At 44.3% G+C, this 24,845-nt stretch overlaps 1 protein-coding gene across 3 annotated transcripts in view; it reads right to left on the bottom strand.

Annotated features, from left to right (window-relative positions):
• LOC115090486 (sodium-coupled neutral amino acid transporter 3-like) overlaps positions 1-24,845 on the bottom strand; it is a 328,123-nt gene that overhangs the window by 59,865 nt on the left and 243,413 nt on the right. For all 3 annotated transcript variants that reach the window (XM_029599646.1, XM_029599647.1, XM_029599648.1), the window contains 2 exons: positions 14,529-14,611; positions 2,121-2,179 (listed from right to left, as the gene is read on the bottom strand). In XM_029599646.1, coding sequence (XP_029455506.1) covers positions 2,121-2,179; positions 14,529-14,611 — 142 coding nt within the window. The remainder of the gene's footprint in view (positions 1-2,120; positions 2,180-14,528; positions 14,612-24,845) is intronic.

The raw sequence follows: 24,845 nt of genomic DNA, 5'->3' as shown, positions 1-24,845 counted from the left end.
GCTAATTGTGACATAATCACCAGAAGATTAGATAGTAAATCCTTGCAGAATGGTGCTCCAGAGCCCTAGGGATTCCATTTCAGGAATGGTCCATGCCTGGCAAACACATACAAAGTTACCCCTGTTCTTTGCAGGATGTAATTCATGCATATTAATAATGCATTCACATACTTTTTAAAATCAAAAGAATGCATGTAAATCCCCAACCCACCATCCAGAATGCTTGTTTTTGTATGCATCAACGCATGCATGATATCAGTTTAAGCCTTACTATAATGTTCACATTGTGTTTATCTCTAACCTTAAGAATTTTCCAGCAAGGGGAGGTTCCAGGAGGTCTCCATCTAGAGATGGACTTTGAAGGAGGTATTTATAGTGCTTCCACAGCACTAGGGAGGAGTTTGAGATGTATTTCTGAGACTGAGGTTTGCAGTCTTGGAGTTGTAGCCTCTGAGGAATTCAGGGCTAGTAGAATTGCTGTGAAAATTTGCTAGAGAAGCAATGGGAACTTTTCTGGTATGAGCCAAGGGCCATCTTGGAGATAACTGATCCCTCAATCATCAGGGTAATTTTTCTGCCTTGGGAAGCACACAGCTGGGATTATGACTGCAGGAAAGGAGATTTCTTTGGTTTCTTCCCTTGGGCCTGAAGGAAAATCTGGGCCGTGGTGGGATCCTGAGAGGGAGAAATCTTTTTTGGATTGTGTTCACGTATGGTGTGAAGAGAACTGTGAGTGATAACTGTGAAATTTCTGAGTGATCAAGAAGTCTTTTCTGGTGATAAGTTCTAAACTGTGCCATTTTGAATTGTTTCCTCTGACTTTCTGGACTATGAAATCTGCACTCTAAAATAATTCTGAACAAAATCTGAGTGTGAACCCCTTCTGTTTTTGTGTGTGAGAGTCCCCTTGGGCCTCATAGCAATAGCTATTACCCAGTGGAAGGAATTCTGTTCCAGGGCTGCAGACAGGTTTCTCCACCCCTGCAGCAATCAAAGGTGACCTCCCTGTGAAGGAGGGGGTTACACTTTTCTGCAATTTTATAATAAGCCATTTCTGTAGAAAAATTCCATTTTCTGTATGCATAAATGGTTTTGAAAATTACTTCCTTCTACTGACAGCACAGGCCTATTGATCTCCTGTTACTGATCGTTAGGGCCCACAGTGTTGTCAGCAGGGATGCATGGGACCCTCAGTATTAAGGACAGCAGTAATGTGTCATTCCCAAATGAACTGCAAGCAATGAATCATGTTCACCCTCATCCGAACTTGTAACAAGAGGCACACCCAAACTGCAGAAGAGGATAGCCTGATTCACAAACTAAACTGGGAGCTGCACTTACTCCCAACCAGACAAGCAAATGTACCCACCTCAGTATGAATTAGGAGACTCCCAAATGGACAGGAGCAATCTCCCTCCCTCTTCCCACCCTCACACTTCTTCAAAACTGCCCTGAGCTATATCCACCTGACAAACTACACTTGTAGCCAAACCTCAACACAAACTGCCCTGCAACACATTCGGACCACAAACTTTACAAGAAAGAAGCACTCTGCACCAGGAAATGCATTCAAAAATACCCTCAGCCCAACCTGCGCAGGGTGACACTTTGATGAAGGTCAGCCGGGAACTTGCATCAAATGGAAAATCTGTCCAGTTTCAGGGGGGCAGTTTTCAGAGGAGTTTTCTGCAGGTAAATGGGCAACATAACCAATGCCTCTGAAACCCCCTTCCAGTGCCTGAAAAAGGGAACATGGTGGGGCCATCCCAGTAGAGTACGCACAGGGAATTTATTTTTTAACTGCCCATATATACTTCCTAGTGCACCTGCAAACTCTGCAGATATTTATATAACTACCTTGGGAAGCTTGCTGGGCAGACTAGATGGACCATTTTGGTCTTTTTCTCCCGTCATTACTATGGTCCTTGCCAGGCAAGAACTGAGTTCCCATGGGGCCTGCAAGCTCCACAGGCAAAATGAAAACCCCTCTGTAATATATGCCTCACTGTTAGAATTTCAGATTTGTGGTTTATAAATAAACTGGTAAAATACATTATCAGCTTACTTGTCCCATACAATGTCTTCAACACTCCACATCTCTCCAGCACTTCCATACTTACTGAAGCAAGAAAGAACACCATGCAGCTCAGTGAGAATCCACTGGCATAACCCAGGTATCCTGTAATAGAAAGTACGGAATTGTTGCTTGACATCATGGTAGCTCGTGTGCTTAGGCAGGACCTGCTAGATTCACTGAAATTTACATAGATTGTAATGTACACATTGAAATTTAGCTCAGAGCTCGTTTTGAGTAATCACCGCCCCTTCTATTCATAATTTGCATTGGGACTGTTAGTAAGAATGACCAAATTTCCATATCACAGAAGATATTTGGTCTACAGTCTGCCCCATTTGTACCTGTCTGCTGGGCTGCCAAAGATCCTACTCCATTAGATGTCTTCTCTCTCACCCTTCCACTAGGGCTCTTTTGTATCTATCCCAGGCGTGCTTGAATTCTGTCACTATTATGGCTCCTCCCACCTTTGCTGGACGTACGTTCCAGGTATACGCCACCCTCTCAGTGAAAAAAGTATTTTCAAATATTCCTTCTGAGCTTATTTACCTTCAGCTTCCTATAATGACCCTCTCTCCTTGAGCATCTTAAGGAAATGCTATTGTTTGGCCCTTGCACAATGTCACTTAAAGATGTTAAAGAGGATCATGCCTAGCACTAATCTTTGTGGCACTCCACGGATCACTTTCCCTTCACCAGAGTGAAGCCTGTTGATCACCAGTCTCTAAGCTTTCCCTTCACCAGAGTGAATGCCATTGATCGCTAGTCTCAAAGCTTTGTCGCTTGACCATCTTCTCATCCCATTTCTTTCTTTTTTTTTAAATTCCACTCCCAGACTGGCTAGTTTGCTCATCAATCTCTGTGGAACAGTGTCAAAGGCTTTAATGAAATCCAGATAGAACATATTTACTGCACTGCTTGATCTAATTCGCTGGTCTTTTTATCAAAGAATTCAATCTAATATGTTTTGCAACATCTACCCCTTGTGAAAACATGTTGCCTAGGAGCCTATTAACTCAACTGGATTCAAGTTATTACACTATTTTATACTTCAGTAGCATTTACTTCTACTTCTACTTATTTTTAAAGTGCTTCTAGACATACATAGCACTGTATTTCCCTTACTTTGTCCACTACTGATGTCAAAATAAAAGGTCTGCTTCCTCTTTGCTCCCAATCTTGAGGAGTGAACACTTCATCTACCTTCTTTTATCGTTTGGAAAATCTGTTTCCAGAGGTAAGTTGCACAGGCCTGATCTTGGAGATAACTGGGGCATGGAATTTGGAAGCTATCCAGATCAGGGCTAACCTTCCATTAGGCAAAGTAGGTGGTTGGCTAGAAGACCACATCTTTGGGATGGCAAAATTGTGGGAAAAGGCCAGGGACTGCTGGTGGAGTCCATCCCACTGGTATCTGAAGAGTACAGGAGGTAGCACGGGATTGCCAGCAGACTTCATCCTACCGGCAGTCAAAAAGTGCAGGAGCTACTACCTGTAGGTAAGTCTTGGGTGAGGGGGCAGTGGGCTAAGATTGAAAGTTGCCTAAGGCACCTAATATGCTTGCACCAGCTCTGATCCAGATCATGAATCTGTATGCAGCAAGGGCTTGGAGAAGTTTTTTACTCTCTTGTTTCATGTCTTCTTGTCATCTTCAATTTCCATACAAATTACGAGGGAAAGGGGATACTGGAGAAAGGATGTTAATGCTGTATTTGTTGCTAGCCTTAAGCTCAACCGATATACTAGCCTAAGCACTAATGGGCATTAGTGTTAACACACATTAATTTTGGAATTACTGCTGGAATTACTGATGGTAATGCTAACACACATGCAAATGAGGGAATAATAATTAAAAAGATTATATCCTCATTAGGTATTGATGCTGAACACCCCCCCCCCCCTCACTAAACAATGCCTTATAGGGGTGTTGTCAGAGTGCTGGGCCAACAGGAGGGAAAACAGTTTCCCTCGTGCGGACCCCTTCATGGGAAGGGAGAGTGGGGGAAAGGGGAAGATAGAAGCTTGCCTCTGGGGGGGACTAATTGGGCCCACAACCTCAACACCAATCCCATGGTATTTTTTGGGCTGGGGTAGAGATGGGGGTTCAAGCCTGGAAGCCTTTGCTATTTTTCAGGGAGGAAGAATGGGATGATACCAAGGCCTAGAGGCCCGTTTCTCATTTTGGGAGAGAGACCAGGAGGCTCTTTGTATTTCAGGGGGGCGGGAGCCTGTTGGGGGTGTCCTTCAGCCCACATTTGCCAATCACATTTTCCAGGGCTAGATAAGATAGGACAGCATTCAGTTTAAAAAGTGGCTCTCTTAATGCCACTGTGTTCTGCATCTTATTAAAACAAGATGTAATATTTGCGTTAGAACCAGCGGATAACACACAATACCTGCCAAGTGTACTGTGGGTTAAAGCATAGATTGGTAAATTTTCAATAAGGTTCCTAACAACAAAAATAATATCAGGAAATGTTTTTCTGATGACTTTATTCTACTGGAATTTTTCCTAGTGGTAATTTTTAGCCAGATTACACCAGGTACCGACCCAGAAACTTTTTTGAACTAAAGCAAATTTGCTTTTCACGAATTTGCTGCAGTTTAAGCCTACAGAGATAGGGGGAAGCATTTGGTAGAAGTGGCCAAAGCCTTACAGCATACAGTATGTAGATGCACAAAGTAACAACATTGATACCATAAATCAAGCTGGTTTTTTGGGAATTGAAGCAACCTTGCAATTAGAAGATTTCACAACATTTTATTCCTACTTCTCCTCTACATAGACTGAGGACCTAAAGAAGAAGCCTAGGAGCTGTGCTGGAAGGAGGGGGAATGGCTCGATCAGCTGTATGCCAGGCTGGAGGAGGCCAGAGGTAAGTTCACTAAATGCCCATCACAGACAAGTCAACACGGTCTATATCTTGCTTCCAACACAGAGTCCATTATTGCCCTGCCACTCAACAAGACCCTGTCTCTGCCAAGAGCAGCAAGAATCCCTTATGTATTTAGAAGGCAAATCTTATATATCCCTGAGTCATGGTTTTCCTTGTCATGAAACACTACATTTAATGGACTAATAGAAATAAGTAGAACCAATGCCTAATACACTTACCAGGGTATGTCAATGCATTTCCTACAAGGACCCATTGCCTTGTGTCTACATCATGGTCATTGATGGCTTGGAATCCTAACCACATTCCTTTAGATGTTGGCCACTGAGCCAACCTTTGAGCTCTTATCACTACCTTTGCTGCATGCATTAAAGGATGCTGTAAAGAAGCCCACATCTGTCTGGGAACCTGATAGGACCACTATCCATTGTTTCTAACTCTCCCATAAATGCTATGCTATCTAACTGTATCAATGCTGCAACAAATCCAACCCATGACCACACCAGCAGATGGACTGATACTCTTTTATCTCTGTTCACAGATAATACCAGCTGTAAGGATGAGGATGTAGCCCTCAGGTTCCTGGCCCCTCCAGCTGGAACATCAGCTGTGCCCGCTACAGGGGAGCACCAGCCACCACCACCATTACCACCACATCTGGAATCTGCAGCGGCATGGCAGCCACTCCCCCTCTACTGGTCACCCCAGGCCACTGCCATCAGGGGCCCCTTTCCCTCTCCCCTTCCTAGTAAGGCCTCCTCTGCGTTTGGCCCTGGGACCTTAGGTTCTGATGCTGCTCAGCTATTGCTGGCAAAGGAGGCTGGAAGGTCTCTGGAGAACTTTGCCCAAATTCAGTGCAGCATCCCTTGGTTACAGAGGTGCGATCTGTGGCTAGAGCATCCATTCTTAGCCCAAAGGCTTGTACTCTAGCTCCCATAAGGGAGGCTGTAGAGAGGATGGGGGAGGACAGCCATGGCCTGTGGGCTGACTTCAGTAGGCTGATGGAAGTGGTGGAGAGTCTCACCCAGGCTCAAGACACTACACTGCAGCTCTTAAGCTGATGGGAATGAGGTTACCACTACAGCCACCAACCCTATAGCCTATCAGAATCTTGCCTCCCGCAGTTCCTGGGCCATTTTAAGTTATGTAAATAGTTTGCTCCTTAGGTTTTCTTACCACTTGCCAAATGTATTTTTTTTTTACTATAAATAGTTTTGAGATTTTAATAGTTTTTAAAGTTATAAAAATACTTTAAATTTAATAAAAATCTGTGTGTCTCATTATGCATTTCATAAACTATATTATCCCAGCTTCTGGGCCCTTTCTACACTGCCACATCCACTCACTTTCACAGACACACACACAGCCATGCACCTCTGTCATCAAAATCTCATTCATCATTCCTATTGGATTATTTTGTTTAACACCTGGTTATTAGGAGCTATATTCTATACTTAGCTCCCCTGAATGTCCCATTTTAAATGCACACTACACATCCAAGCTGTTAGGTCTTATTTCCTGCAAGCGGCAGAGATGTGAGTGTGGCCATCCCACAAACACTGGTATACTTTTATTGAGGGAAACATCTCCAGGCCGATACAATAAGAAATGCGGGAGAGTGGGCGCTCCATGTTGAGTGCCCACTCTCCCGATGCGCACTCAGGCACCCCTCGGCATGCGATTCTGTATTTAAATTAGGTAGTGCACTAATAAGGAGGCACTAGGGACAATAGCATGTCCCTAGCGCCTCCATATTAGCGGTAGAGGTGGCTGTCAGTGCGTCCAACAACCGACGTTCAATTTTACTCACTAGGAAATCCCTTCATTGCTCTGCCCGCACATAATTCAGTAAGACCCACCTTCCAATGGTGTTCTGCCTGCCAGAAAACTGGTTTGTCCTGTTTTCTACATGACATGTAGGCTTAAGGAGTATTTGAGGTTTTCACACAAAAGCTCCCAGCTGTGAGCTATCAGGGACTCATTTCCATGAATTCTCCACCTCGCCCACCTACATCACCTATAATTGGGAAGGACCCTGACAAAGCAAGCCTTCAGAGTTTGGGAGCAATTGCCTGAAGCATAATCTGAACTATAATTTCCCTCAGCTGCTTCACATTCAGACATCAATTACACTAGACAGAGTTTGTAGGATAAATATAGCTAATAATGAAACCCAGTATAGACTAATAGCCAAATGTCTTCTAACACACAGGAACATACACTTTCCAAAAAGATTGTTAATTGCTGACTGAAGGTTCTTGTCCTTAATGATTAAATACCAGGTATAAGGAATAAAAGCAAAGGCCACAAAATAAAAGTTCAAGGCTTCAGATGAGTTCATCATCCACACATTCCTTGCATTCCTTACACTCAATATACAGTTTATGGACAAGGGTAATCTGCAGGCTCCAACCATGTCATCAGGGACAGGCATCACTGGTCCAAGTGTTGCACCCATTGAAAGCAATAGGGATAAACCCTGGACTGGCTTGGCTCAGCCTGACCCTGATGACAAGGAGCCTGCAGGTTACCCTATTACAGCCCAACTCTTTGAGGAAAATATACACATATAACACAACTTTCCAAAGAATAAACATGCATATATGCAGCCAATATACATTGCAGCTATTTTATAAAAGTTTACATGTAAATTGTATGTGCGTAAACCCTGTCCCTTTATACTCATATGAATGTGTCTTTTACATATGAATGCAAAGGTACCCTGCACATCCCATCCCTCAAGAATGCTTGCCTCACCTCAACTAGGGATCGCACCCTATCAATTGCTGGCCCCACTTGTTGGAATGCCCTACCCACAAACCTCCGCCTTGAGCCCTGCCCCTTCAAATTCAAGAAAATGTTAAAGACCTGGCTTTTCCTCCAGGCATATCCAGACTAGATCCACGTACCTCATCACCTCACCTCCTCACCTATCCGCCAACTTCATGTCCTCCAAGTCATTACTTTAATATTTTACCGCTCCAGTTCTGTTCAAGTTTACGCCTTAACTTCCTCTAGTTGCAGCACCGTTGTTGCATTTTGTTGCACTATGTTGTCCCCTCCCCACTCCCTGTTCAATGTATTTTTCATCTTTTGTTTGATGTAAACCGATATGATGTGCCTACTAATGTCGGTATAGAAAAGCTGTTAAATAAATAAATAAATGAATGAATGAATGAATGAATGAATGAATGTATATAAGCATTAGTCCATAGCCGGTCTTTCGAACAGCACCATGTCTGGAAGAAGTGGAGTCCTGCTTAGGAAGTCTAACTTCCAGCCACAGAAAGTGACTCTTCTGGTGAAAGAGGTAATGAAGGTCCAGCACATCTTATACGGGAAGGAGTCATGGAGAATGGGATCCTATTAGAAAGAGCGGACCTGGCAGAAAATCTGCCACCAACACAATATGATCTTCCACAATAACAGGGGTGTGCAAGACCTGAGTCACAAGTTGTGAGACCTCCGATGCATGGTCAAGAAGAAACAGGCCAGGATGAGGGAAGATGGGCCTGCAAGCCAAATTTCTTTCACCCAAGCAGAATGGATGGTCCTCAGCACCATTTTAGAGGCTGCTGTGAGAGATGTGAGAGAGAGTTGGATAATCTTGAGTTTTCCACAAAGCCTTTTTTATATGGCTAAAAGTATAAGCATTCATGAAAGCACACACATACTTTAAGGTGGCAGAAAATCCCCTTATTCAGATTCAGTCAATCTCCCTGCAGAATTCCTGTTACCCATAGAGATCCTAACTACGCCGTTGAAAATGTATCTGAGGAAACAGATAGAAGACAGAAAAGAATCTAAAGCTTTAACACATGAATACAATATTAGATTTATTAGATGTGTTATGACATTTTCATCTTTGTGAAAATGATGAGATCTATTTCCAGGCCTTTTAAATAAGTTCTAAATGCAAAATTTGAGGGACAGAGGTATATAGGTTTCTGTAGTTTTCCTTTCATAAATACTGTATGAAATAACAAGTGATAAATCTCCAGTCCGCAGCATGGGTTTTCTGGAACTAGGGATATTTCAGTATTGGCCAAAATTGAATAATTTCCGAGAGATGGCAGAAAAGGCCCATCTCCTCCACTCATTTTACTATCCTGTTGCAATTCCACAGACTCTGCTTTATCACTGGCATTATCCTCTTTTTCCCCCACAACTAAGAACCCTCTCTGCTTTTCTTGAATTCTGTTACTGTTTTTGCCTTCATCCTCCACCCGGTCCAAAACCAAAAGGAAAAAAAAAACCACAAAAATACTCAAAACAGACTCTCTCCAACAGTCAACCCTGGATATGAGATGGAGCAGCAGGTTTTCTCTCTTCCTTCCTATCCTGAGTTGCCAAGAATGTAAGACCTAGCCCACCTGGGATAGGGGAACCAGACAAAAAGAACAGCTCCTTCTCCTACTGCCAAAACTGTCAGCTCAGTCTCTAACAGTGCCTGAACTTAGCAGGTAGGAGCACACCACTGCAGCCGCCACGTAGGAGTGCTACAGAAAGTGATTTACTCTACTCCTCCATGCCTGTATCTCAGATCTGTGACTAGCGCCAACTAGTGGAGGTCGTAAGAGGATCGCTACTCTTTTTTTTCTTCAATAAAATGGCCACAAATGGAACTCTCTCTGAACACAGGTTTTTTTGCAGCTACATTTGTTAATAGTTGCTACAGACTAGTTGTTAATCCACAAAATACTAGCAAAATGATATAAAGTGGCACTGCAAGAGGCTTGCTGCAGCCAAAAAAAACCCCCAAATAGTTGTCCAGGTTACAGTTTTGCTTCAGCCAGCAGCTCTCCCTGTCAGCTTATTGGTGCCAACTTCCTGGTGCAAATCAGTGACAGCAGAATTTATTCATTTAACTGTTCTCCCTCTGCCAATAAAGAGGAATACACATTTACAGCCCAGTTTTCAGTAGTCTTCATAATTTACCAAATGCGCATGTAAGTGGCCTGCAGAAATTTATGCTGGTATTTTATAAACCATACAACTGGAGCCCCACAGTTTATAAAATACTGTGTATTTCTAAGCCCCAGAAGGATGTATCTTTTCTGATTTATATTCTGCTTTTCAGCACTTCAAAGCAGATTATATTCAGGTACTGTAGGTATTTCCCTGTCCCAAGAGGTTTACAATCTATGTTTTTCCCTGAGGCAACAGAGGGTAATATGATTTGCCTAAGATCACAAGGAACAGCAGTGGGATTTGAGCCCTGGATTCCCTGCTTCATAACCCACTGCTCTAACCACTAGACTACTCCTCCTCATATGTTTTAGTATGAACGTATATTTGTAATTCAGGAACACACATACTTTCTCTACCCATGTTATAAAAAGTATGCACATAAATTTTATGAGTGTAATAATTGTAAAAATCCTAAGGGAGGTTATAAAGGAAGCTGTTTCCACAGGTAAAGCACTGTTTTACCTGCAGAAATGGGTGATTGCTTATTGCTTACTCTCTTAATGGGTATAAGTATGCACTTATGTCAATAATGTGCATACTTTTACCTGCGTATCCTTGTAGAAGTTCCTGGAACAGAGTTGGGGGAGGCAAGAAATTGCATTGTTTTGCCTACATAAAGTACCTGCACAAATAGCAAGCTCAAATTTGTGTAGGCACTTTTCAGAGGGAGGGCAATAAAGGAAAATCACCAGAGTAGTTTTGCTTTGATTATTATGGCAAACTTTATATGTAAAATATTATCCATGAGGTATGCTGGACCATAGGAAGTTTGATTATCTACCTCTTCTGTTTGTGATATTAATCATTCTGTTTCTGAAAACCCAATGGTATCATATATTGACAAGGGGCAATATTATTTGACACAATATGACACTTATTCCATTGTATAGTAAAATGATTGAACATTTTTTGATGAAAGTCTACAAAAGGGAACGTATTCCAGCAATCATAGTTTGTACACTGGACAAATATGATTGAATTATGTTTAGGTCTTCTGAGTTTTGTTTAAAAGTGAGAACCCCCCCCCAAAAAAAACATCCCCAATGGGGAAATTATTATTTTTTTGGTTTTAACCAAAAATCCCCCAAATTAGGTCTAGCTGGTGGAACTTTAATGACATTGTTCAGCCACTATAAGTCAAGAGGAGGCAACATGAGAGCAGTGGCTTGATTATTCTATTGGAGTGGGACCGGCAGTCACCCAAATCCTACCAGGCCAAGAAAAAAAAAAAAAAAGAGGCTCTGCAGGAGGAGCGGACTAGCAGGGAATCCAAGCTCTGGTGGTCCAAGGTTGAGGTTAGTGAAGAGATGAGGGGGCAAGAGGGAGTGCAATGGAAACAGGGGTGGGGGGGGGGGATAAGAAGGGAAGGAAGTGGGAGAGAAGATGAAGAAGGGGAAGGGAGCATAGGGAAGGGGGGGGGGAAGAAGAAAGGACCTGTCTCAGCCCCTCAGTTACCCCCTAGCCACATACATACCCACCCCTACATCACACTCCCTCATCTTGTTACCTCCTACTACACACACCCACACCCACCCCACTACCACCACCCCCTAGCCACACACACCTACTCCTGCCCCCACCCCACTCTCACTAACCCCTAGCCACACACACTCTGCTGCTAGCGCCCCAGCCTCATGACACCCAGGTCTCTCTTCCCCAACCTCAATTGTTTTTAAATTGTGGTAGAGTTTTGGGTGGCTCTTTTCTTCATAAATTGAATGAACCTAAAAATGCCCCTCCAAAACTACCTAATTGCCTGTAAATATAAGGACCTAAATTTGCAATTTATAAACACCTAGCCTCAGAAGTCCTAATTATATTTGTCATATTAGCTCTATCCTTTCCTACCAGATCTGGATCTTATGAAAGCTCTGGACTTGTTCCAGTCGCTGGAACTGACGTACCTTCTAGATATTAATTCTTATGAGAGGCTCTTAATTTGACCAATTCTACTCACATCCTTAATGCTTGGTCTTAATGCTTGCTCTTCACCTTTTTCAGACATCTTACAAACACTGCAAATGTTTTGAAGGTTGTAGCAAATGCTCTTTGGTGGGAATGCCTACTGGAAGTTTCTTCATAGACAGTCATGCACTGCTTGGTTCTTGTACTGGCTATTTCCAGTCTTTATTCGTCATATTGATATTTCTGTTTTGTTGTGTCAGGTGAATGTTTTGGCGCCTGGAGATTTTGGTTACCTGGTTTAAAGCCTCACAGGTGGGAGAGTGATAGCAGTGCAGTGTGTGCCTGATAAAATCCAGCAGCCAGTCCTGGACAGGGAATGGCTAGCCCTAAAGACTTCAACAAGAGAATTACAGATTTTGAAAGAAATATTGACAGTATCTTTGGAACTGGAAATAATGGAACTAATAGTAACATAGTAATGACGGCAGAAAAAGACCAAAATAGTCCATCTAGTCTGCCCAGCAAGCTTCCCAAGGTAGTAACTGCCGCTCCGTGCAGGTTACCCCCATGTTTCTCTTATGGGTAGTAACTGCCGCTCCGTGCAGGTCACCCCCATGTTTCTCTTATGGGTAGTAACTGCCACTCCGTGCCGGTTAATCTTTTTTATTTATTCCCATCCTCTAGCCTTTTAGGGATCCACAGTGTTTATCCCATGCCCCTTTGAAATCCTTCACAGTTTTAGTCTTTACCACTTCCTCCGGAAGGGCATTCCAGGCATCCACCAGTGAAGAAATATTTCATGACATTGTTTCTAAGTCTTCCTCCCTGGAGTTTCAAAACGTGACCCCTAATTCTACTAAATTGTTTCCAGTAGAAACAATGATAACACACACTAGCATGTGAACATAGCATGAACAGACAAAAGGAAGAGACTTGAGCAGCTTGCTGGGAAAACTGGTGGAAATTATTAGCAGGCTGGGAGAATAGATATAGTATTTACAAATACTCCAGGATCTCCTAATCAGATTGGAGCTCTCCAAAGTAGGACAGAAGAAGGATCGTAACTAGGAAATAACTGCTTCAGTAATTGTATAATTGCTGAATTTATCTTTATGGGGGTAATTTTCAAAGAGACCTCTGCATATACAATAGCTTTTTTTTGTGCAGAAATGGCCTTTTATAAAATTGCCCAACTAATATGGGGGTAAAATTACCTGGACCAAACAGAGGCATTCCTGGGGGCAGAGCTGGGGTGGGGCATATATTTTAAAATATCCGACAGTATGCGCATACTTTTTTAGGGAACATTTGCGTGCAGGAGTAACTTGTGCAGGATCATTTTGGTGGGTTAATTTTCAAAGCAGTCATATGTGCATAAGTCCATTTTGAAACCTAGTGTAACTTGCGTGGGTTTTTGCCAACTTTCTGTGTGCGGACTCTTATCCTCCGAAATCTTGATCGAGGTTTAGGTTTTGACTAAGAAATGTAGCTGCAGTGATTTTTAATTAAAGTAAACATAAGAACATAAGAAAATGCCATACTGGGTCAGACCAAGGGTCCATCAAGCCCAGCATCCTGTTTCCAACAGTGGCCAATCCAGGCCATAAGAACCTGGCAAGTACCCAAAAACTAAGTCTATTCCATGTAACCATTGCTAATGGCAGTGGCTATTCTCTAAGTGAACTTAATAGCAGGTAATGGACTTCTCCTCCAAGAACTTATCCAATCCTTTTTTAAACACAGCTATACTAACTGCACGAACCACATTCTCTGGCAACAAATTCCAGAGTTTAATTGTGCGTTGAGTAAAAAAGAACTTTCTCCGATTAGTTTTAAATGTGCCCCTGTAACTGTTCTACTCTGTGTTTGGGTATTTGTAGGTGGATACAACAGTACGGCTACATCCATAAATCAATGGGCAAAAGCATGCATGAATAAGTCTGTTCTTGATGATTAGGACTGCATACTGGATGATATTTGGCCAGTCTGGCTGTATTTCATTAAGGGAGGCAAGCAATAGAATATTGTTAAACCAACAATATAACTTCCACTAGTCCACTATTGGCCTCCACAGTAGCAAACCCTTCTCCTTCCCCCTAGAACTTCTCCAATCTTCCCCTGTTCACAAATATTTTCTCAGAAGCAGGGGCCAGTTATAGGCCTGATCATGGTGGCAGCAGCAGTGACAAGTTGAGAAGATGCCAAGACTGGGACTGATTCATGTCTGACCCCTTGGGGGACCCACTCCTTCTGGATCCCCAGGGCCTTTGAATGGTGCATGCTGGCGCAGTTCATAACTTGTCACTGCTGCCACCATAGGTGAGTTTATGACTATCCCTGATTCTGAAGAAAAGGTCCACAGGGAATAAGGGAAGAGAAACTTATGGAGAGGAAAAGATACATGAGGAGGAGGAGGTAGTGGATGGGAGAAGGTCCAGGGAGAGGAAGTTGGTTGCGAAGGAGAGGGAGAGATGAGGTTGGGGGGAAGGAAAGACTAGACAGTTATTAAATTTTTCAAAATTAGCAAACCTACTGATGAACTCAAGTTATCTTGTCACACAACTGTTGCCATTCTACTGTCCCCCTCCTCATCACCAGGCACTGTAAATCAGTGTCATCTGTCTAGATGTAACCCCCCATCTTCCTTCCCCTCTCTCACACTTGCTCTAATCTGTTATGCTCACCAAGTTGTTTCATCAGTGCCAGCGGTAAAATAATTGTGACTGAAACCATCACCACTAGGTAGTTTCCATTCAGGTACCACTCTCTGTGAACAAAGAAGAAAGGGTTAATCTTCAAGGATATGCTCACAGAGCACGGATGTGAGGAAGATCACACCCATAGAATTATAATTGAAGGGGTAGGAAAATTAGGGTGATCGACTGGCTCTGGATTGTAAAAAAAAACAAAAACAGGTGAATCAGGCCTGGTTTTCAACTCCTATTTCAAAGCATTTTATAAAAGTCTCAATAAAAACAGTTCAGCAAAAAATAAATAAATAAATACAATCACATTTTAGTAAGTATATATAAATTCTGGTGAAACAGAAAATTCTGTTATAACACAAAAGTTCTATTAAATCCAGAACTTCAGCGATATCACGAAAAGCCAAGTCATGCGATATCACATAGAATAGGGAAACACTATTTTATATGGCTCTGGGGATTTGTGTTGCAATCTTACTCAACTCAACAGAAAAATGCAGATCCAATGTTGGTTTTGCCCCATTGCACATGTGGAATTCTGATTTCCCTAAGAAAATCAGAATTTTATCTCTAAGCATACAATGGGATAAAATGAAGACCCGGTTACGCACGTTGGGTTGAGCTGGGTGAAGTGGCAAGCCTACTCTGGACAGACTACAGGGGTTAGAAGTACACATTTCTCACAGTAGCTCTACCAGCTACTACGTAATAATCCAGTATTTGCAGGCCTGCATATCATCTCCCAGAGAAGAAGAGAAAGGATAACAGTTTACTAGGAGCTCCAGGATGGCACGTGAGCTCATATAGAAACACACAGAGCATCCCTCTGCAGTAGATGCAGGTACAGTATACTCTCAGCACATAAGGTGTGGAGTCAACATTTACATGGGAGGCAGAGTACAGAACAATGCCTATGTTAGTAGCATCCTTTCTGCTCGCAAAGAAGGAAGACCCTCCTGAATCGTAAGTAGAGATTCCAGAGGGGTAGCGGTTGGAGAAGTTTGGTAGACTGAATGAGATTTATTATATCGGGTGATGGGAGGGAAGGGATTGTGACTCCATGGTGTTAGGTTTTAGATGCTCAGTTGCAGCTAAGGTTGAGTGACCTAAGTTGCTAGGTGTCCCAAATTTGGCCACCTAGATTTAAGTGAATTTCTAGCTGAATCTAGACACCTAGATTTTCAGTGAAAATCTCCCTAACTCTAGGTTGCCAATTTTTCACCCTGCCCTGAACCCTGGAAGGGTGGGAAAAAATTCTTATAAACAAACAAACAAATAAATAAAATACTGAGTGGGGCGGCAATTGGCAACTTACCCAGGTAAACTATAGCTGAGATATTCAGCAGGACACATTTCCTGCTGAATATACCCAGCCAAATTAAAAGTGATTCTGATCATTATACAAAGATAATATTAGACCTGCTCTCCACCCTGACCAGACTTAGGGGCCGATGCAATAAATATGCGTAGAAAGCAGGAGCTGGACAGTCAGCGCCCGCTTTCTTGGGGCACCATGCAATATTTAAATTAGGGGGTGATGTTAGTAAGGAGGTGCTAGGGTTGCTTGCGTGCCCCTAGCTCCTCCTTGCTAACGAGAACCAGAACGGTGTAGGAGGTCTGCTGGTTAGGAAAACTGATGCCGAGTTTATTGGCGTCGGTTTTCCTAAACACCGCACAGCCAGGGGGTTCAGGAAATGGACGCCTTTCTTTTTTTTTTCTATTTTTTAACTTTATTTAATTTTGATTTTCCTCCTACTTAATATCGCAACAATATTAAGTAGGAGGCAGTACAGAAAAGCAGGTTTTTTTGCATGTGATTAGCGCTATTAGACTCATTCTACATTGATCGCGTGTTGAATAGGCACTAATCCCCTTATAGCATTAGGGGATTCATTAGCGCCTATTCAACCCGCCTCTGACTGCAGGTTATTGCATCGGCCCCTTACTTGGATAAACTTAGCCAGGTAGTGCTACCTGGCTAAGTTTAAGCCTTGCCCTCAGGAGGCTGCTGTACTCTTCTTAATCCAGGCATGTTTTAGTGGTAATGACTTACTCAGTTAAAGCTTTCTTGTTCGGTGGGGCAGAAAATTCAAAACTCGGGATTTGACCAGCTAAGTCCAAACTTAGCTGGACAAACCCATTTAAATATGTACTTCTCACCAAATAAGAAAATTAACAGTTTTATCAAGAAGTCACAAACGTATTGAATTGAGAATGTGTGTGGCTATCATTTTTATAATAGTTCTCATGACCTCATCCCAATGAATAAAAGATCCTTATGAGGAGCTCCACTTCAAACAAGCACTTCTATTTATTATTCCTGCCTTGCGTGTTCCATTAGGATGAATATATACATTCTAATTATAATTTTAATTGCATCTCCTGGAGAAGAATATTCTCCATTAATGTCTTCAACATAGTGAAGGTCCTATGCATCCGAGTTATTGTGGCTTCACTGTCGCATTTTGCTTTCCGTTTAATTAAAAAGTGGGATATTGTATTAGAGCACTGCATGTTCTTTCAGATTTTGTAATTGTTGGAGACTGACATGTACTCACTGACTGACCAAGTCATCAAGTCATCAAAAAGGGTATTCAAAAAGGCATTCACACTTTCCTTTGTTACTGAGTCAAGGTAATGCCAAACTTGAAAATATGACTACTCATTTTCTAGTTGCAAATTAGACTTGAGCCATTGGAAGGCATGTATGACTATAGAGTTTGGTAAAAGGAAGTCCTGGGCAATGCAAAATTCTAGTCTTCTTCACCTGTTGAAGACCTGTTGAAGACTCTGCACTGAAGTGCTGTCGAAAATCAGAGTTTTCTTGTATAGGTGTAGTTTTGGGATTGTGTGTTAGTCCTCATGAATATATAGAATTAAGGGTCAACAAACAAGTTCTTTTTTTTTATTGGATCAAGTCAATCATATTTCGTGATTCAGATCATACTTTTTTTGTTTTTTATTTCTGTTGCGCGCCCCATCAGCGCCTGGCCTGCGCACGGACCTCCTCACCTCGTCCTGTCCGATCCATCCGGAAAACTGCAACGCCTGAGCCCGGCGGGGTCCCAAGCTCAGGTGCTACTGTCACCGGCCCCCAACTCCTGCTTCCAGTCTCTCTGGGCATCGAGGCCCACTCCTTCGCCACCTCTGCTCTTGTTGATACAGGAGCCTGTGGCAGCTTCATCTTGGATGACATTGTCAAGCTTCTGAACATTCCTCTTCAGGCATTAGATATGAGCCTCCACATTGCCTCCATTCAAGGAGAAAATCTTCCAGGGCTCATCACCCATCGAACAGTGGCTGTCCGTCTTACCGTGGGCACTCTCCACGAGGAGGAGATGTCCTTCTATGTGTTAAAATGTTCTACACATCCAGTCATCCTGGGGCTGCCCTGGCTCCAGGTCCACGAACCCCAGTTCGATTGGCATGCTCTGCAGTTGGTGCAGTGGGGTTCCAAATGCCAGAAGACATGTCTACATCAAGAATCTCCAGCAGTCTCTGTCTTGAAGTCTACCACTCTATCTGGTTTGCCTACCCAGTATATTGAGTTTGAAGATGTCTTCTCCAAGCAGAAGGCAGACACCTTGCCTCCACTACGCAAGTTCAATTGCTCCATAAAACTTCTGCCAGGCACGACTCCTCCCAAGGGAAGAACTTATCCATTGTCTCGTCCAGAAAACCTAGCCATGTCTGAGTATATCAAAGAGAACTTAGAAAAAGGGTTCATTCGTCCCTCTGATTCTCCCACTGGAGCGGGCTTTTTCTTTGTCAAGAAAAAGGACGGCGGTTTATGCCCTTGTATTGACTACAGAAGGCTCAATGCCATAAACTGCAAAGACCGGTACCCTCTGCCCCTTATCAGTGAGCTGTTTGACCACCTTCAAGGGCACGGATCTTCACCAAGTTGGATTTGAGGGGTGCGAACAATCTGGTACACATCCAACCAGAAGATATCTAGTAAACCGCATTCAACCCAAGAGATGGTCACTATGAATATACCGTGATGCCTTTTGGGCTATGCAATGCTCCAGCGATCTTTCAACGCTTTATGAACGAAATCCTCCAAGACTTCTTGTACTCATTTGTAGTCGTATAGCTTGACGACATCCTGATCTTTTCCAAAGACCTTGAATCCCATCGAGATCATGTTCGGATCATTCTCCAATGTCTAAGAGAAAATCACCTTTATGCCAAGTTAGAAAAGTGCCTCTTCGAGCGAAATAGCTTACCCTTCCTAGGGTACATCATATCTGATTGAGGCTTCTCCATGGAACCAGATAAAGTCCAGGTGATCTGAGACTGGCCCCAGCCAGTAGGCCTATGGGCCTTTCAACGTTTCCTTGGCTTTACTAATTATTACAGGAGCTTCATTGCCAATTATTCTACCCTAGCTGCTCCGCTCACCACCATGACCAAGAAAGAGGCTAACACTCGTGTGTGGACTCCCAAAGTACAAGCCGCCTTCCAGACGCTCAAAGAAGCATTCTGTTCCGGTCCTTGTCTTCAGCATCCAGACCCAAGACGCCCATTCATCGTCGCAGTCGACGCCTTTGCAATTGGAGCAGGAGCCGTCAGTTTTCTCCAAAGGATAAATTGATACCTTGTTCATTCTACTCACACAAGTTCTCTCCTACAGAGCAGCAATATACCATTGGTGACCGAGAACGTCTAGCCGTCAAGTTGGCACTCCAAGAGTGGCGCCCCTGGTTGGAAGGGGCGCAACATAAATTTACCATTTTCACTGACCATAAGAATATAAAGAAGCTCAACTTTTGAATCCTAGACAAGCCCGATGGGCGCTCTTCTTTGAACGGTTTAATTTTGTTCTACGTTATCGCCCAGCTTCCAAGAACTTCTGTGCTGATGCACTATCAAGATCCTTCGAGCCTGAGGATGTTCCTGATGTTCCTAGACACATCATAGATCCTTCCTGCGTATCTCATGCCATGACCACTACAGTTCCAGTTGGGAAAACTGTTGTTCCACGTAGATTACGTGAACAAGTTATGAAATGGGCCCATGATTCCAAGTTGGCAGGACACCAGGGTCATACCAGGACCCTAGAGATGTCGTGGAGATATTACTGGTGGCCCAACATGGTGCAAGACTCCCGTAACTATGTAGATTCATGTCCCGTCTGCACCCAACAGAAGCCACCTACCGGACGACCTTGGGGCCTACTCCAACTGCTTCCAGCATCTACTGAGCCATGGTCCAGCATCTCAATGGACTTCATCAGAGACCTGCCTCCGTTTCAGAACAATACCGTAATCTGGGTCATCATCGACCGTTTTTCGAAAATGGGTCACTTCATTTCCCTGCCGGGCCTCCCATCGGCCCCAGAACTAGCCAAGTTGTTTCTGAAACACATTTTCCGTCTTCATGGACTCCCAAAGGAAATTATATCTGACCAGGGACCGCAGTTTGCCGCCAGGTACTGTCACTCTCTATGCAAAAAGTTTAACATTGCCTTGAATTTCACTTCAGCCTATCACCCACAGGCCAATGGTCAATGTGAAAGGACCAACCTGACCTTGAAAACATTCCGTCATTCCTACGTGAATGACCAGCAGGACAACTGGTCTGATCTGTTACCCTGGGCTGAGCTGTCGCATAATACCCACGTCGCTGCTGCCACTGATGTATCTCTGTTCTCCGTGGTATTTGGATGACAACCTCGGCTACCACTTCCGGTTCCTCTGACTGTTCCTTCTCCAGCTGCGCAATTCATGGCCCACACCATTCGTCAGGTGTGGATTCAAGTCAAAAAACACCTTACCCAGGCCGCTGAGTACTCCAAGAGCACTTCTGATGCCCATAGACGTCCCGCTCTACTCTTCTGTCCTGGTCAGAAGGTGTGGTTAAGCACCTGACACATAAGATTGAGACTCCCTTCTCATCACCTGGCTCCCAAGTACATTGGCCCATTTCCAGTGCTTCGAAGAGTGGGAGCAGTGTTTTATCAACTTCAGCCACCTCATGCCATGGGCATCCACAACACATTCCATGTCTCTCTGTTGAAGCCTTTGGTCCTCTCCTGGCCCTCTCATAGAGATACTTCACCTCCGTGGATCTCTATTGAACGGACTCGTCACTCCAGGTAAGAGAGGTCCTCGACGTCCATTGGTGTCGAGGCAGATGGGAATACCTCTTAGCCTGGGAGGGTTATGGGGCCGAGGAGAACTCATGGGAGCCATACCACAACATTCTTGATAAAGAGCTCTTCAGGACTTTCCATAGGACCTATCCTGAAAAGCTACGGCCGCGTAGAGGGAGGCCTAGAAGGGGGGTACTGTTGCGCGTGCCCCATCTGTGCCTGGCCCGTGCATGGGCCTGCTCACCTCGCTAGCTCCTCTGCAAGTCATGGATCGGCCTCCCCAGCGGCAGCCGCAAGCTCCTCCAGGCCTCGGCATCCAGCGGCGGCGGTCGCCGAGCCTTCCACTATGCACCAGGCCTCACGCCAGAGTTCGGCGTCCCCAGTGGCGTTGGACATGCCCCTACACGCACGCCTCTACATGTACGATATAATGAAGTCCCTACCTGCACTTCCTTGCCTTGGCAATCGGGTGGGCACTGTAAGTGTACTAGTTTGCCTCTGCGTTCACAGTCTTGTTCCAGTCTTGTTCCAGCATCCTACTGTCCAGCGTCCTTCTGTTCCAGTATCTGTCTGTCCTGTCTTCCCAGGTAGTACCCTCAGACTCTCAGGTACTGACCTTGGCCTGCTCCTTGACCATTCTGTTCGCTGTCTGAATCCTGACCTCTGCCTGCCTTGTGATCTTGTCTGACCTCTGGAACCTGACTCCTGCTTCGTTGACTACTCCTCGGACTGATCCTCTGATTCTGACTCCAGCTGCCATTGACCTCGACTCTTGTTTCTGGCTCTATCCCTTGCCTTGTCATCGCCTACGTTGTTCTGGCCTTCCTTGCTCCTCCAGACCTACAGCCGTGTGTCCGACCATGCTCCCTTACTGTTCACGGCAAGCGGTGAAGCTTATCCTAGCCTCTGTCTCCTCCTGTGCTCCGTCCCCTGGGGGCAGGTGCTTCCTGGTATCATGGAGCCATTCTCCACTGCTCCAGGACAAGGGTCTACCTCCAAGTGCAACACATTTCTACATAATCCATGCTTTGTTTTAATTATTCTATTTACATAACTTTACAAATTATTGGCAGAAAAATATACTTGAGAAATAATAGCTGACAACATTATACAATGACAAAAAAAAAATTAACATAGATCAGAAAATTAAACACAATTCTTAATATAACTCTAATCCACAAGCAACAGAAGGGATTTAAGAAATAGAATACTCAAATAATACAAAAATATAAGTCAGGAAACAAGCTACCGAGTAGAAAATGTATTTCATATCTACTATGTGCATGTTGGCACTGCCCTGATGTCAAACAGAGTTACACATAGATAAAGACTTTACACCTGCTCCTTCATAAATCTCTCCAACTGCAAAGGATCAACAAAGGAAAATGCACCCTGTGAAATTTTATAATACATTTAACTGAGAGCTTCAAAAATAAATCATCACGCAATAAGATAACATGTTGCCAAAAAAGCCAGTAAAGTTTTGTGATTCTAAGGACTCAGGTCTCCTTAGTTAACACAGTGTCCATTTAACAAAGGACAAGTTTAGAAAGTGCAGTGGATGGTACACTCCATTTAGTAACAGTGCCCCTTGGGAAGTGTAGGAATGTTTAGAATGGAATCTACTAAAAACAGCATAGACAATAGGGATGTGAATCGTTTTTTGACGATTTAAAATATCGTCCGATATATTTTAAATCGTCAAAAATCGTTAGAACCACGATACAATAACAATTCCCCCGATTTATCGTCAAAAAATCGTAAATCGGGGGAAGGGGGAGGGCGGGAAAACCGGCACACTAAAACAACCCTAAAACCCACCCCGACCCTTTAAAATAAATCCCCCACCCTCCCGAACCCCCCCAAAATGCCTTAAATTACCTGGGGTCCAGAGGAAAGGTCCCGGTGTGATCTTTTACTCTCGGACCTCCGTGCGTTGTAGAAATGGCGCCGGCGCTACGTTTGACCTGTCCACCGTGACCCAAATAGTATTGTTGCCATTGGACGTAGGAAGATCCACTATAAAATCAGTGGCAATGTGTGTCCACGGTTCACTTGGGTGCGGGCAGTGGTTGCAAGAGACCTCAGGGTCGGCCCATCAGTGGCTTCTGACTGGCACAGGTGGGACATGACTCCATGTAGGCTTGGGAGTCCTTCCTCATAGTTGGCCACCAGTAGAACCTCTGAAGTGACGATAGGGTTCTGGCTTGGCCAGGATGGCCCGCTAACAGGGAATTGTGCGCCCAGAGGATTTTTTTCTGAAGCGGACGGGGAACCACTGTCTTCCCAGGTGGTACAGTGAATGTGGTTGAAAGGAGCACCTTGTCCGAATTGATGATGTGACACGGAACATCCAGAACGTCCTCGGTGGTGAAGGACCGATAAAGAGCGTGGGCTCGGGTATTCTTATCAGCAGGCTGGTACCATAGTACAAAATTGAACCGAGTAAAAAAGAGCGACCAGCAGGCTTGTCGGTAATTAAGGCGTCGCGCCTGGTCCAGATATTCTAGGTTCTTGTGGTCTGTATATACAGTGACCTGATGCTGAGCCCCTTCAAGCCAGGCACCATTCCTCGAAGGCGAGCTTTATTGCCAATAGTTCTTTGTCCCCTATTCCATAGTTGTGCTCCGCAAGGGAGAAGCGGTGAGAAAAGAAGGAGCAGGAATGTAAAGTGTGGTTGGCAGAATGTTGGCTCAGGACTGCACCAACACCGACGTCGGATGCGTCAACTTCAACAATGAAAGGTCGTCGGGGATCCAGGTGGCGTAAGCATGGTTCTCTAAGGAATGCCTCCTTAAGTCTCTGAAAGGCTGATATGGACTCAGATGACCATTGTGAGAGGATAGCTCCCTTGTGGGTCACGGCAGTGAGAAGGGCGGTCAGTGTGGAATGAATGACCGATAGTAGTTCGTAAATCCCAGGAATCTACAAAGTGCTTTCAGGCCCGCTGGTTGAGGCCAGTCCTGGATGCTCTTTTGGGGATCCATCTGGAAGCTAAGGCTCGAGACCACATAGCCAAGAAAAGGGACTGTCTCCTGTTCAAAAGAACATTTCTCTAGCTTGGCGTACAAGCGATTTGTCCCTTAGGCGCTGAAGAACTTTGCAAACATCTCGGCGATGATTCTGGAGGTCCCGTGAGAATACCAAGATGTCATCCAGATAGACTACAATGCACTGATAGAGCATGTCTCTGAACACCTCATTCATCATGTTCTGGAACACTGCTGGGGCGTTACAAAGGCCAAAGGGCATTACCAGGTATTCGAATGGCCGTCATGGGTGTTAAAAGCAGTCTTCCATTCATCACCCTGGCGTATTCGGACCAAACTGTAGGCCCCTCTCAGGTCTAATTTGGAGAATATTTTGGCCCCTTGGAGCCTATCAAACAGGTCTGAGATTAGTGGCAGGGGGTATCGGTCCTTCTGGGTGATTTCGTTTAAGCCTCGGTAATCTATTCACGGCTGGAGGGAACCATCCTTTTTCCCTATGAAAAAGAATCCTGCTTCAGCAGAGACTTAGAAGGCTGAATGAAACCTTTTACCAGGTTCTCTTGTATGTAGTCCGACATCGCCTTGGTTTCTGTTAGCGAAAGTGGGTACACCTTTTCGCGAGGCGGTTCGGAATTTGGGAGCAAGTTTATCACACAATCAAAGGAGCGGTGAGGTGGCAACGTGTCCACAGCTTTCTTTGAGAATACATCTGCGTAGGTGGAGTATTGTATAGGGAGACCTGGGAGAGACATCGTGATAGTTAAGCAAGGTAGGGGCGACACAACCTCCAGGAGGTTCTTATGACAGGAGGCACCCCATTGGGAAAGTCGCATGGTGTCCCAGTCAAATTGTAGAGAATGGAGTTTCAACCACGGTAGCCCGCGAACCACCGGTTGAATGGCCTTGTCTAATACCAGGAAGGAGATGGTCTCCATGTGCATGGATTGGGTATGAAGTTGGATCAGAACTGTTGAGGAAGTCACCTCGCCAGGCAGTGGCTCACTATGGATGGAGGAGAGCAGTAATGGTGTAGGAGTGCATACAGTGGGGATCTCCGGAGATGCTCTACCAGCTGTCGGAGGATAAAATTGCCACCAGCCCCGGAATCCACTAAGGCTAGGGTGTGGAATTCCAGGATACTCGAGTTAATGGAAACAGGAAATGTCAATGGAGGAGAAGGAGATGTCAGGCCTAGGAGAAGTCCTCTGG

Source organism: Rhinatrema bivittatum, chromosome 4 (genome assembly GCF_901001135.1).
Source record: "Rhinatrema bivittatum chromosome 4, aRhiBiv1.1, whole genome shotgun sequence".
Lineage (NCBI taxonomy): Eukaryota > Metazoa > Chordata > Amphibia > Gymnophiona > Rhinatrematidae > Rhinatrema > Rhinatrema bivittatum.
Note: the sequence above shows the minus strand (reverse complement) of the source record. Positions and strands in the feature narration are given on the sequence as shown.